General features: G+C 49.8%; 1 protein-coding gene across 7 annotated transcripts in view; it reads left to right on the plus strand.

The window, feature by feature from the left end:
* Positions 1 to 12,479, plus strand: part of DIS3L2 (DIS3 like 3'-5' exoribonuclease 2) — a 197,060-nt gene that overhangs the window by 146,817 nt on the left and 37,764 nt on the right. For all 7 annotated transcript variants that reach the window (XR_014547886.1, XR_014547887.1, XM_083612737.1 and 4 more), the window contains one exon: positions 7,020 to 7,099. Coding sequence is in view for 5 of the 7 variants with exons in the window: in XM_083612737.1 (XP_083468863.1) it covers positions 7,020 to 7,099 (80 nt within the window). In the remaining 2 variants the exon portion in view is untranslated. The remainder of the gene's footprint in view (positions 1 to 7,019; positions 7,100 to 12,479) is intronic.

A 12,479-nucleotide genomic window follows, 5' to 3' on the forward strand; every position in this document is an offset into this window, starting at 1 on the left:
ACCAAGTTCCCCAGATGTGTGAAACCAGCCAGCAGAAAGGCGTGGGATGCTTGGGAATAGAGCGAGTGCAGGGCTGAGCTCCTTCAAAGAATCATCTCTCCCTCCCCACTGCCACCACAGCGAGGAGTTTTTTTAGAGTTCACCCAGGGAAGCATCTCCCTGTCTTAACACCTGACCCAGCTTCTAGGCTTGTCTTTGTCTTCTTCTGCTCCATAACAGGGTTTGGGGTTCCTGTTGACCATTTGAACCTCACACGTGCTTAACGTGCTTTGCTGCCTTTGCACTGTCGGTTCTCACAACGACCCTGAGAGGTGGGCCACCAACATTCCTGGCTCACAGGTAGGATTGCCGAGGCAAGAGATGTAGTGAGTTGCCTTGGCACGGTCCAGTGGTGCTCTGCAGGGATTGCTTGAAGCAGCCATGTTTTGGGGAGTCCCAGGGAGGAGAGTCCCCCTAGATTTCTGTGCAGTGCCCCTGGGTTCTTCCCTCGTGCGCCTCTCTCTGATGATGCAAAGCAGGCACGACAGCCGGCGAGAAGCTTTGGCTGGAGTTTGAACCCGGGGCTCTGTCAGCCTGATGGGCAAACTGCTGCCCTGCGCTGGATCGCCTAATAAATATCCTCTCCTCTGGCCGCGGCTTGGCGCGCGGCGGCCGGTTTTCCATCTGAACTTTCCCACCACTCTTCTTTGTTGTGGTCAAGATTGAGTAGGTGGAAGGAAGAGTGACGTCAAAGTTCCTAGATTTGCAAGTGGCTCTAAAAGCACCGTTTATATTGGAGGCGTGCGCGTATATCTATATATATGGAAAAGAAAATGTTTGGCAAAAAAATTGCGATCCTGCCTGTGAACCATGACCACAGCCGCTGAACGGGGGGGCGGGGAGGGGACCATGTTGAATCTCCAGCGAAGCAGCACATTCAAAAAGAGAAGGTTATAAATGGGGCTCTTTGTACTCCGAGCTTAAGCAAGTTTTGAAAATCAGCTGCAGGGGAACCCAAATTCCACCCGATGAAAAGCTGAATTTGGGGGACCCAAATTGATTATGCAAATGAATTGCATTTAAATCCGCTCTCAAGCCCAGCGCAGAACAAGACAAAGAGGCACAGAAGCATTTAAGTTTCCTACAACTTTCATCATCCCACCTCCACCCCCACTATTTTAAGTTTGGTTTCACAGCCATAGGGACTAGAAACTCTGCTTTAAATTTTTTTATTGAGGTAGAGGTGTTGAATTTTATGCTCTGTATCGGATTATGAGCTTTGGTGGTGTCGCTCACAGAACCCCAGGGCTCACACACAGCCCTGTGTTTTGGTGCCTGTCCAATGTGTGGCACCTGTATGTTTCCCCATCATACTTCCCTTTTTCAAAAGGATGGCTTTTGCCCCCACCCTGGGGCTGTAACTCAGCCACGTTCTCACTTTCCATTCATGCGGGGAAAGATGCTCTGCTGTGTCCACTCTGGCGTGCCTTTAGGAAAGACACGCTTCTATTTCTGTCAAGTGCAGAAGGTGGCCCTGGGCGCAGAGCCAAGGTTAGTGTGACAAACCCTTTTCTGTTAGGGGAAAGTTCGTACATTCTTTACTGAAGACAGGCACAGCCGAGTGAAAAGCAGGCTGGGGGCCAGAATGTTTTTAACTTAAAGCTTTCGCTGGTCAGCGGAGCAAAGGAGACCGTCATCCAGATAGGGGTGGTTGAAGCTGCTGGACAGCAGAACGGTTTACTTGCTCTGGCTAGAAGCAGCTCTTGCAATCTTGAGCGAAAATAAGCTGCCCTGCTCAAGATCTTTTTGTGCCTAGAAATGCTAGGGACAGTCGGACGCTGCCGCCTACCAGATCAGGCCTAGCTCAGCGTCTATAATTTGTTGTTGTTTAGTCATTTAGTTGTGTCCGCCTCTTCGTGACCCCCTGGACCAGAGCACACCAGGCACTCCTGTCTTCCACTGCCTCCCGCAGTTTGGTCAGACTCATGTTTGTAGCTTCGAGAACACTGTCCCACCATCTCGTCCTCTGTCGTCCCCTTCTCCTTGTGCCCTCCATCTTTCCCAACATCAGGGTCTTTTCCAGGGAGTCTTCTCTTCTCATGAGGTGGCCAAAGTCTTGGAGCCTCAGCTTCAGGATCTGTCCTTCCAGTGAGCACAGAGTTGATTTCCTTAAGAATGGAGAGGTTTGATCTTCTTGCAGTCCATGGGACTCTCAAGAGTCTCAAGAGTCTCCTCCAGTAGCAGCGTCTATAATAAATAATAATAATAATAATAAATGTTATTTATACCCCGCCCTCCCCGGCCAGAGCTGGGCTCAGGGCTGCTAACACCAGTAAAATTACAGTAAAAACATAATAGGGGGGAAAAACCAATTTAACCAATACAGGTTAAAATGCAATTTAAAATGCAGCCTCATTTTAAAAGTACATGCTTCTAGTGAATGGACCCAGGAACTTCTGCATGCAGAGCGCATGCTCTGCCCCTGAGCTGTGGCCCCTGCCCCCATGAGCATGGGAAGCTTCTTTCGCTGCCCATCCTGCCTGGAAGTGGCTCTCCAGAGTCTTGGCAAGGGCCCTTAGGGTGCCACCTGTGCGCATGGAGCTTTGCAAAAGACAAGCCACACCCCCTTTCTCAAAACCTGCTGCAGGAGCTATAGTACCTTAAAATCAGAACAAATTCTTCCAAAATGCATAACGATCTTCAACCCGTGGCAGCCTGGCTGATCCCTTTTTCCTCCACCCGTTGCCTCTTCTGACTCCGCTGTTGAGATACAGGCTACATGGCAGGTATTTCTCTTGCAAAGGCAGTTCACCTTTGGCCCTGCAGATGTTGATGGACAGGGTAGATACCTCTCACAACACATCACACCTTTTAATGGCCCTGTTGAATTCTCAGTTGGGTCAGCGATACGCTTGGATTTCTCCCACCACCTCAATACTTGCTTGTAGGTGAAATGAGGATCCCAGCCCTGGTCTGTTGCGCAGGACCACAAAACTAGGAGGTGGGGATAAGCTGAGAGGAAGGAATGCACCCTGTTTTAGGGCCTGATCTTCAGCATGTGACACCAGACAACTTTGGGGTAAGAACACATGGGAAGTGAGCCTCGGTTTGTTAGGAGGCATTCATCCTGTTCACCAGGAGTGGGCTAGGAATTTCTTCCAGGCAGCCAGACAGAGACAATGCAAACTGGAAGAACGTCAGACTTTCTTTTGTTTCTGACAGTGTGCTGAAGGTTACAGGCCTGTGGACAGGAGAGTGTTTAAAAATGGAGACCTAGAAACTTACGTTTGACTAACTTCAACCACCGTTGGTTATGTTCCTGCCAAGCCAAGCTGCCCCCTATGCCACCTCTGGCATTTTTCTGCTTATTTGGTGCTGAAGGCGTTTGCCACCCTCAAGAAATCCCAACTAGGCTTCATGGCAGCTCTTATTCAAGGGCCTATGACATCTTAATTTATCAGCGAGCCTCCTTAGGTAGGTGAGCCTCTGTTGTTCTCAGCCTTCCCAATCCCCCTCATTCCCACCGAATCCGCCCCCCCGGCCCCCCAGCATGAAGAACGGCCCTTTTGTGCCCAGTGCCAATGAGCTGGAAAGGGCGATTTGTCAGGCACGGAGACTGCTGCGCCGCAGCGCTCTCCTCCGAAGAATGCAGCCGGGTGATGGATGAGCTCCGTGTCTCTCTACCCTGCCGCAAGTTAAACCTGGTGGCAAGTTGACGGAACAAAATGACGACAGGCATATATCCCAGAAATGGCTTGCCGTGACGGGATCCAGCAGGGCCTCGCCTCGCCGTCCTTTCTGCGGGATGCTCCTGCGGTCCCCAAGCGCGGAAGCAGCAGTATACTTTGCCTTTGTGAACAGAGGGGCCTCCTCGGAGGCTTTTGTCAGAGCTCACTTGGACCTGAACCCCCACAAATACGGGGTGGGGTGTTGGGCAGCTGGACCAATTGCTGTCACTCATTATGGTCCGCAGCCTGCGAGTTTAGCATCGTAACATTTAGAAATTTCCTCCTCCTGAGTCAGACCTCACAAGCCCCACCATGTCAACTCTCCACAGCAGACCCCCCCCCCATTTAAATTGAATTTTATATTTATTTTGGGTTTGAAGAATAACTGGATGGTGTGAGCCTCCCCTCCCCCTGCCCTATGGTGTGGCTTACATTACTCCATGAGAAAACTGTTCTAGCTTTCCAGGGTGGCAGGGATTCAAATGCCCAGCTCGCCACAGGGCATCCTCCCAAGGCTGCTCCTGATGCAAAATCTGCCTGGATGTCCCACGAGGGTTTCTGACAAATCCCAGTGGCGCAACATCAAGTTGCGGCTGATCGACCTGCACCAAATGAGGCTGAGGCATCGGAACAAACTGGAGAACCCAGATTGTGGGTGTATTGGGCTTTGGTACACAAATAGCCGGGTTTGAATAAAATTGCAGGTTTGCACCTGTGCAGAGATGTGTGGACTCTGCAGCAGCTGCACCTTGGGCAGTCTTAATTAGGGTCAGGGGAGCTCGGCTGCTTCGATTTCCACTTGCTGCCTTGCAGGGGAGTGCAAATTGGCTCAGCGTCTAATGAGCCGGCATGCTGGCTGTGCAAAGGGCCCACTGGTGGAAGGGCGACTTAATAAAGCCTTTGCTCTTTCATAGGCCGTTAATTTTACTTCTCGGGTTTTCCTCGGGGCCAGGAACTGTCTGCAAATAAAGCCAGTCTCTCTGTGGTGTTTGCTTCGTTTGCAAAGGTCAGGTCTGCCGTCCATTCTCCAAAATGTCCAGAAGCGTTGAGGGCAACCTGCGGCTCACTCCAGGAGTCCTTCTTGTGAAAACCGTTTCATTAGCATCTCCGCCACACCTCATCAGGCTACATCAGAATAACTCCCTCTTCACGCAAGGCAGGCTGCCAAGAGGTTATCCAGTCCTAAAGAGCTTCTTCTCTAAGAGCAGTTAGTCTCCCTGGAGGCCATGAGTGTTTGGTGGGGGACAGGACTCCTATAATTGAATGGGGGGGGGAATAAAGATTCCCACTCACACAAGACCAATGTGTCCGGGAGAAGATAAATGAGGAACGTGCTCCTTGACATAGCAGTTTTGTGTGTGCAGGAAAGGCTTTTGTTTGAAGTAGGCTTATTTGAGAATTTCACTTGGTTTGCACTTGTAAGCAAAGTTGTCCACTCCAGTGTTTGCTTCCCAGGCTAACGCGCAGATTGGGAGGCCCTTATCCTTCCGATGGTGCTCTGAATTTTGTGTTTCTGTTCTCGGCTTAAAAAGATGCTGCAGAAATATGTTTGGGGTGGGGGAATTTGTGCAATTTAAAATGTGCGTTTTCGTGTCTCTCTTGCTAAGTTCAGAAAGCATGACCGAATGGGCTGGTAATGGAACATATGCAAAATGGGCACATCATAGAATTATGGAGTTGGAAGGGACCACGAGGGTCATCTAGTCCAACCCCCTGCCGTGCAGGAATCTTCAACCCTGATATGCTAGATTAAAGGTAAGGGGACCCCTGACCATTAGGTCCAGTCGTGGCTGACTCTGGGGCTGCGGCGCTCATCTTGCTTTACTGGCCGAGGGAGCCAGCGTACAGCTTCCGGGTCATGTGGCCAGCAGGACTAACAGTCAACAATATTGAGTTCAGTGGAACAGTAGAAGGCAGCTTCCTCCATGCCTACAATTGACCAGCCCAGCGCTGCTCTCAGGGACTGTCGGAGCATCGTACTTGGGTTGGAGAAAGACTTTTTGCTTAGATTGAATGGGCCTGAGAATCTGGGCGCTCTCTCTCCTGCACACACCCGCATTTCCCCCCTTCCTGACACTCTTGTCCCTGTGTGGCTTGGCTCAATTGCTCGATTCATCTGTTTGACGAACCTGTGGCCCTCGAGGTGTTGCTGGATTCCATCTCCCAGCAGCCAGCGTGACCCAGGATGATGGGAAATGTAGTCCCAGGACATCCGCATAGCGGCATGGTCCCCAGCCCCTGGCTTAGGGCGATAAGTGTAGGAACAGTGGGTGGTTAATTCTCTCCTTAGACCAGGCATGGTTTGGATGGCTACTTCCTCACCTCTTTCCCTTTCAAACCCATTCCAGCTGTTGGGAGGGTGGCTTTAAGGAAGCCCCAGTGTGTGTTTATTAGCGAGTTGCTTGTTCAGAAACTCCACCGTCCTACATCAAAATCTGTGCAGAGCTGTATTGAATTCAATTCTTCTTCTTCTTCTTCTTCTTCTTCTTCTTCTTCTTCTTCTTCTTCTTCTTCTTCTTCTTCTTCTTCAGTGTAGTAGCCAGATGAGTTTTTCCCTGCCTCAAATGAACTGGCCTTAGATAACACAGGACTTGACCCACTATTCCAAAACCCTTTCTTGGATTTCCAGCAAATAATCCCTCCCAGCCCCTCCTGGGCTCCCCACGTTTTTTCCAGGTCACCCCGTGCAGCCCCCTGCTGGACATGGGGCCAAACTGCAAGCTCTTCCAACTGGCTTTTGGATTAACTCTGTGCCAAAGGAAGAATTTGTCGCCTTTCCCTTTGCGGTTTTCCTCCTCTCTCTTTCTCTCTCCCTCCCAAATGCGCTTGGAGGTCCGCAGGGCCGAAACTTACAGAGAAAGAGGCTCGTGGGAAGTCGGGCCGCTGGGGGAGAATCCTGTACCCCAGAGGAGGTGCAGAGCTGCAGGGCCATGGATGTGTGTGGGTGGTGGATTTGGAGTGTGTTCGAAGGTGGTGGGGGAGGGAGCTGTCATGACCCACGCCATTTCGGGAGAACCGCAAACACTTTATAGCAACAAAGGAGTGGAAAAAGCCAGTGCTTTTTCTGCAAGGCATGTGACTCTGTCTTCCCTGAGGTTTGGAGCCCTGCTCTATGTTCCAGGCCTCAGCGGTTGAGTGTCAGCCTTGGTGAGGTTGGTCTCTCCCCTCAGCCTTTCATGGGGTTGCTGCCGCGGCTGAGAACATCGCCTAAATGTGGTTGTGTGTGTTGTTGTTTTTTTAAAAAAATCTTTCTCTCCCCCCCCACCTCCCTCCTTCCTTCCTTCCTTTCTTTCGTTCTCCTCCTTTCTGCAGCTGAAACTCTCGTTTACTTTGGACAAGGAGAGCGGGATGCCACAAGGATGTTACATCTATCAGTACCGGGACAGCAACAAGTAAGGCCTGCAAAAACCCTACACAACTAGTGTGTGTAAGTGTGTAGGAGGAACAGGAGTGCAAGGCAGATGCCTGACCCCTTCTCGCTGGCACTGGGGAATCAGAACTGCTTGGGCACGTAAGGGGCACAGTGGCTTTTGGACTCCCTTCTGCTTCTTTGCATCCCACCCTTCCTCTTGGAAACTCAGGGCGGCAGTTTAGCCTTTCAGCAACAGCCTTGTAAGGTAGGCTAGGGCATTGACTGTTTGCCTCCCCACGAGCCACGTAGTTAAACGTGGATTGGAACCTCGGAACGACTGCATTTGCAGCTCAGCCCAGGCATGTCCTCCGAGGCAAACAAATGTGGCACCCCTATCGGGGGTTCGGCAAACTATTGGTGGGTCTGGATCTAAGATGGGTGGCCACAGCAGCACTCCCACCATAGAAATATTTGTTTTGTTTTGTTTAAATGGATCCCCAATTGCACGCTTGGGTGAAAGGTGAATCCCAGGTCTGAACACATTGAAGACTACCACAGCCAACCGGAGATTGTTGCTTTCCTTGCAGATAGGCTGCAGTAGCTGCAGCATTAGCTGCTCTTGAAAGACAAAATTCTGGTGGGTGGCGAATTTGGGAGTTGAGGGGTGGAAGCTTGCAGGCAAGGGAACAGAGGAGAGTTATAGATTGGCACTGCCAACCCAGTCCAGATACAGGAACACAGTGGGATATACAGGCAGAGGAAACATTCTGCTCATTCAAGGTGCACAGCTATTGCCTGTGTTTGCAAACATTCTACCACCCAGACCAGGCCAGGATAGGGTGGGAAACATCAGTCCCAGGCCCTGAGCGTGGCCCTCCCTGCCTCTCTGTCTGGCCCTCAGGACTCTTGACTTGGCCGCCCCTTTCCATGCCATGCCCTTCTCTGGCCCTGCCCTTCTCTAGAGATATTGCGTGGCTGTCGTATGACCTTGAAACTCTTGAATGCATGGATGCAGGATGAAGTGTGGTCTCTGATCATGCCCACTTTCGATGCACCCTCCACAAGGGAATGTGCTCCACACCCAACACAACCGTCTGTGTCACAAGCACAAAGCAAGAACTGGGAATGCGCAGCGCATCACTGAAAAGAGTGAGCCAGTTTAGCCATAGGCAACAGGTGAAGTAATACTGTGTGTTATAAGGAGAAGGAATTTGGCATCTAGAAAACATTTGCCCCTTGTATGTCTGCTCCCCACCAGACACACACAGAAAGTACTTTTTCATACAGCGCAGGAAAGAAACATACTCTTCCTCCCTCCCTGTTTGTTTGGGGTTTTTTCAGCTGCAAGGAAGTTGGAGCAACCACTTTTGCTTTTGAATTAGCCTAATTCCTCATTGCATCTGAAGTCAGGGAACTGTGGTTTGTTTTAACTTTGGTTAGGATCAACCATGGTTTTTGATCTGGGCTTGTTCACTTGCTAAAGTTTAATTAAGCTACAGTTCCTGAATTTAGGCATGATGAGGAACCGTGGCTTGTTTGAAAGCAGGTGAATTTCCTCCACGTGGCTGTGAAAGAGAAGGGGAGTGGGGAGTGGGGAGCTTGCAGTCCCAAGCTTGTGCATTCACAAAGCAGGGTCATTCACAGAGCAAGTAGTTAAGGTTTCACATTAGCACCTGAGCCTCTTAACATCCCTGGCATCTCCAGGCAGGGTGGGGAGAAATTCCCTGTCTGGAAGCCTGGAGAACATGTACCAGTCAGCAGCTTTCTATGTTCCTAACCTGGCTTAACTCTACCAAATCAGTAGGTCTGGAAAGCACTTTAGCCAGATGACACCCCCAGGTGCTTTGAGCTTCATCTTCTAAACAGACCGGCTTTCAGTGCAACTTCCTTACTTGTCCAACTTACATACTCACAAAACTTGGGTATTTTTCTGACAATATTTTTGCCATTGAAAATCCGTTCTTTTCCCCCACCCTCCCGAAATACGCTGGAGTCCATTGATGGAAAACTTCAACCACTGCGGCCTTTTGGCATTCCTATCAAATTGGTTAATTGCAGCTTATTGTAATCTGCAGTCTCAACATGGATTTCTAAGGTGGCTTATAGCAAGTCTGTTCCAAATTACGCAGCTTGTGCATGCCACGCCAAGCGCAGCAGTTGTCGCCTGTAACGGAAACCGAGCAAGCAGCAATTAATTGAACTTTTAATGAAATGCATTCATCACTGTTTGGGCCACTGTGGGTGCATCACCGATAGCATTGCTGTGCAACGTGAAAACACAACACCCACCAGAATTGAACTCTGTGTGTAACATCTAGGTTTTTGTGTTCATAGTGTGTATATGTTCACACCTGTATTCCTGTAGTTTATTCAGGAAATGTGCATGTCTGTAGGAGGACCCATTTCAAACACCTTCTCCAATGTGGATGGCTTTAGGTGGCCTCTTATCTCTCAGCCTTGGCCTGTACATTGCCTTGATGTGCTTGTGTTGAAAGTGATTGATTGATTAACTTGTAATATTGCCACCATGTATCAGTAGGATGGAAGGGACGCGGGTGGCGCTGTGAGTTAAACCGCAGAGCCAAGGACTTGCCGATCAGAAGGTCGACGGTTCAAATCCCCGCAACGGGGTGAGCTCCCGTTGCTCGGTCCCTGCTCCTACCAACCTAGCAGTTCGAAAGCACGTCAAAGTGCAAGTAGATAAATAGGTACCACTCTGGCGGGAAGGTAAACAGCGTTTCCGTGTGCTGCTCTGGTTTGCAAGAAGCGGCTTAGTCCTGCTGGCCACATGGCCCGGAAGCTGTACGCCGGCTCCCTCGGCCAATAAAGCGAGATGAGCGCCGCAACTCCAGAGTCGTTCACGACTGGACCTAATGGTCAGGGGTCCCTTTACCTTTACCTATCAGCAGGATGGCTTTTTTATTATTATTGTTTTTCTATCATGTTGCTGCTAGTTCTGCTGACTGCTCAGGTCAAAGATGCCCTGGCAACTGGGAGGACATATTGCCATAGGATTCTGAAGTCTCTTATTCAGACGGATGTTCCCATAGCTTGATGCAGCACCTCTTCTCTTGCACCCACTCAGATTCCACCCCACGCTGCACCAAATTAGCCGTTGAATCAGGCTTAGGCTGTGTTCACATTCCCACTTACTGTGCACCAACTGCATTTCCAGTGCTGGGTTTTTAGTCTGTGCTCACATGAGGTGCAAACGCATTAGCATTTCTCTAAAGCTCGCTGTCTTGTGTTTCTTCCCCTCCTGGGGTTTGTTTCCTTGAGCCTGATCCGGGCCTGCAGCTCAGTTAACTCTGCCTGCTTCTGTTGTCGGTTTACTGGGGATTGATTGCTCAGATGAATTCATTTCCAACAGCAGTTGCCTGTTATTAAATCAAGTTCTGTCAGTAATTCATGGCACTGGTTTAATTCCTTTTGGTGATTTACTACCTGACACCATTTGAGTGGGGGAGCAGGGGGGGGGCTCCTGTCCATTTGAGTCCCCCAGCTGCTCAGCTTGCCTTTGAGTCTCATCTTCTGTAATGTTTGCTGAGATTGATTGACTTAAGCTAAATTACCTGCTTTTTGAGCCACAAAGATCACCTTAATCCTGCTTCATTTGTGTCTAAGATCCTGGGATGTTTTTTTCAGTAGCTCTTGCCTTTTGGCTTCTGCAACAGAGCCTCCTTCTAACCCCTGGTTGCCCCATTTGAAACCACAGCCTCCTGTACCTCAGTTGACCTCAACCCCTGTGAGCATGCACTAGTCACAACATTGAGCATCCGTGGGATAAAGATACCGTCACACTATCAACGACCCTTGGTGTGAATACAAACGAAAACCAATCGGACACTAAGGAAGCTGTGCTGATGTGAACAGCTAGGCGGGGAAGCCCTGTGAAACATACCAGACGGTGGTAATAATAATAATTATTATTATTATTATTATTATTATTATTATTATTTATTTATTTATTTATTTATTTATTTATTTATATCCCGCCCTCCCCAGCTGAAGCCGGGCTCAGAGCAGCTAACAACAACACAGCATTTTAAAATCAATTAATTTTAAAATCAATTTAAAATCAAATTAATGGCAACCATTGGGCTAGAGTTCTGTGAGGATTACCAAAGGAGGGGGTCAGACTGTGCCTTGGCCAAAGGCCTGGTGGAACAGCTCTATCTTGCAGGCCCTGCGGAAAATGTCAAGTCCCGCAGGACCCTAGTCTCTTGTGACAGAGTGTTCCACCAGATCAGGGCCACAGCTGAAAAAGCCCTGGCTCTGGCTGAGGCCAGCCTAACCTCCCTGTGGTCCGGGACCTCCAAGATGTTTTTATTTGGGAACGATGTCACTGGCTCTAAGGCAATAATGTGAATGCACCCTTAAAGTGGGTGAGATCCAGACCTTCCTTCTCTTGAGAGACAGGCAGAGGAGAGAAGACAGAAGGAGAGGGAACTAACCATGATGTCTGTCCTCCGTGTTCATGGTTGGAGGCCGTAAAGTTTCTGAGTACTAGTTGCTGGAAATATGGGAGGGGAGAGGGCTTTTGTGCTCAGATCCTGCTTGCTGGTTTCCCACAGGCACCTGGTTGGCCACTGGTAGAACAGGATGCTGGACTGAATGGGCCATTGGCCTGATCCAGCCAGCTCCACTTATGCGCTGTGCGCTCAACACTGGCATAAAAGGCAGCAAGACTGCATTTCAAAACACACTTGCATGACATTGCACACATCAGTAGAGCTGGATACTTTTCCAAGTTGTGCATCATCCGTGCTCACTGGTGGTCAGAGAGAGGGCAAGGATGTCTTCCCATGGACCACATTTTCCATCAAAGCTGGTTTGGGGTGAAATGCATGGGGGGGAACCCTGCTGCCTTTCTCGAGAAACTATGGGATGGACGTGGGTGGTGACTAACATTGTGTGTAGATGGCTTCACAAAGCAGAGTTGGGGGAGTGCTGCATGCAGGGTAAATGAGTGTGTGTGTGTGTGTGTGTGTGTGTGTGTGTGTACACAGCCACAGTCTCTTTAGGGAAGACTGCTGCCCCCACTTTATAGTTGCAGAAGACTTTACCGGACCAAACTTGTGCAGTGAACACCTGCATTCTGCCTTGGAAGCAATGGAAGACAGGTCCCCTATGCTTATTTCAAAGATTTTGACTCGGTAAACTTCAGACTTGCTTCAGACTCGGGATCCAGCAGATCTGGGGTTGAGAAGGCATTTTCCCGTAAGGCTGTGTGTTTCCTTCCCCCCTTCTCCTGTAGAACGTGGCTTGGCTCTGTTGCTCGGGTCGTCCGGAGCTACTTGCCCTTTGCTTTGGTTCCTTGTGAGCCAGCCTTGATTTTGCTGGTTAAGGGTGTCAGAGTTAAAGTGAGGAGGATCCTGTCGTGGGGTCAGGGCATGGCCCCTGGGCTCCCTTCCCAGCCT

This window comes from Podarcis filfolensis (genome assembly GCF_964270895.1).
Source record: "Podarcis filfolensis genome assembly, chromosome: 5".
Classification (NCBI taxonomy): domain Eukaryota; kingdom Metazoa; phylum Chordata; class Lepidosauria; order Squamata; family Lacertidae; genus Podarcis; species Podarcis filfolensis.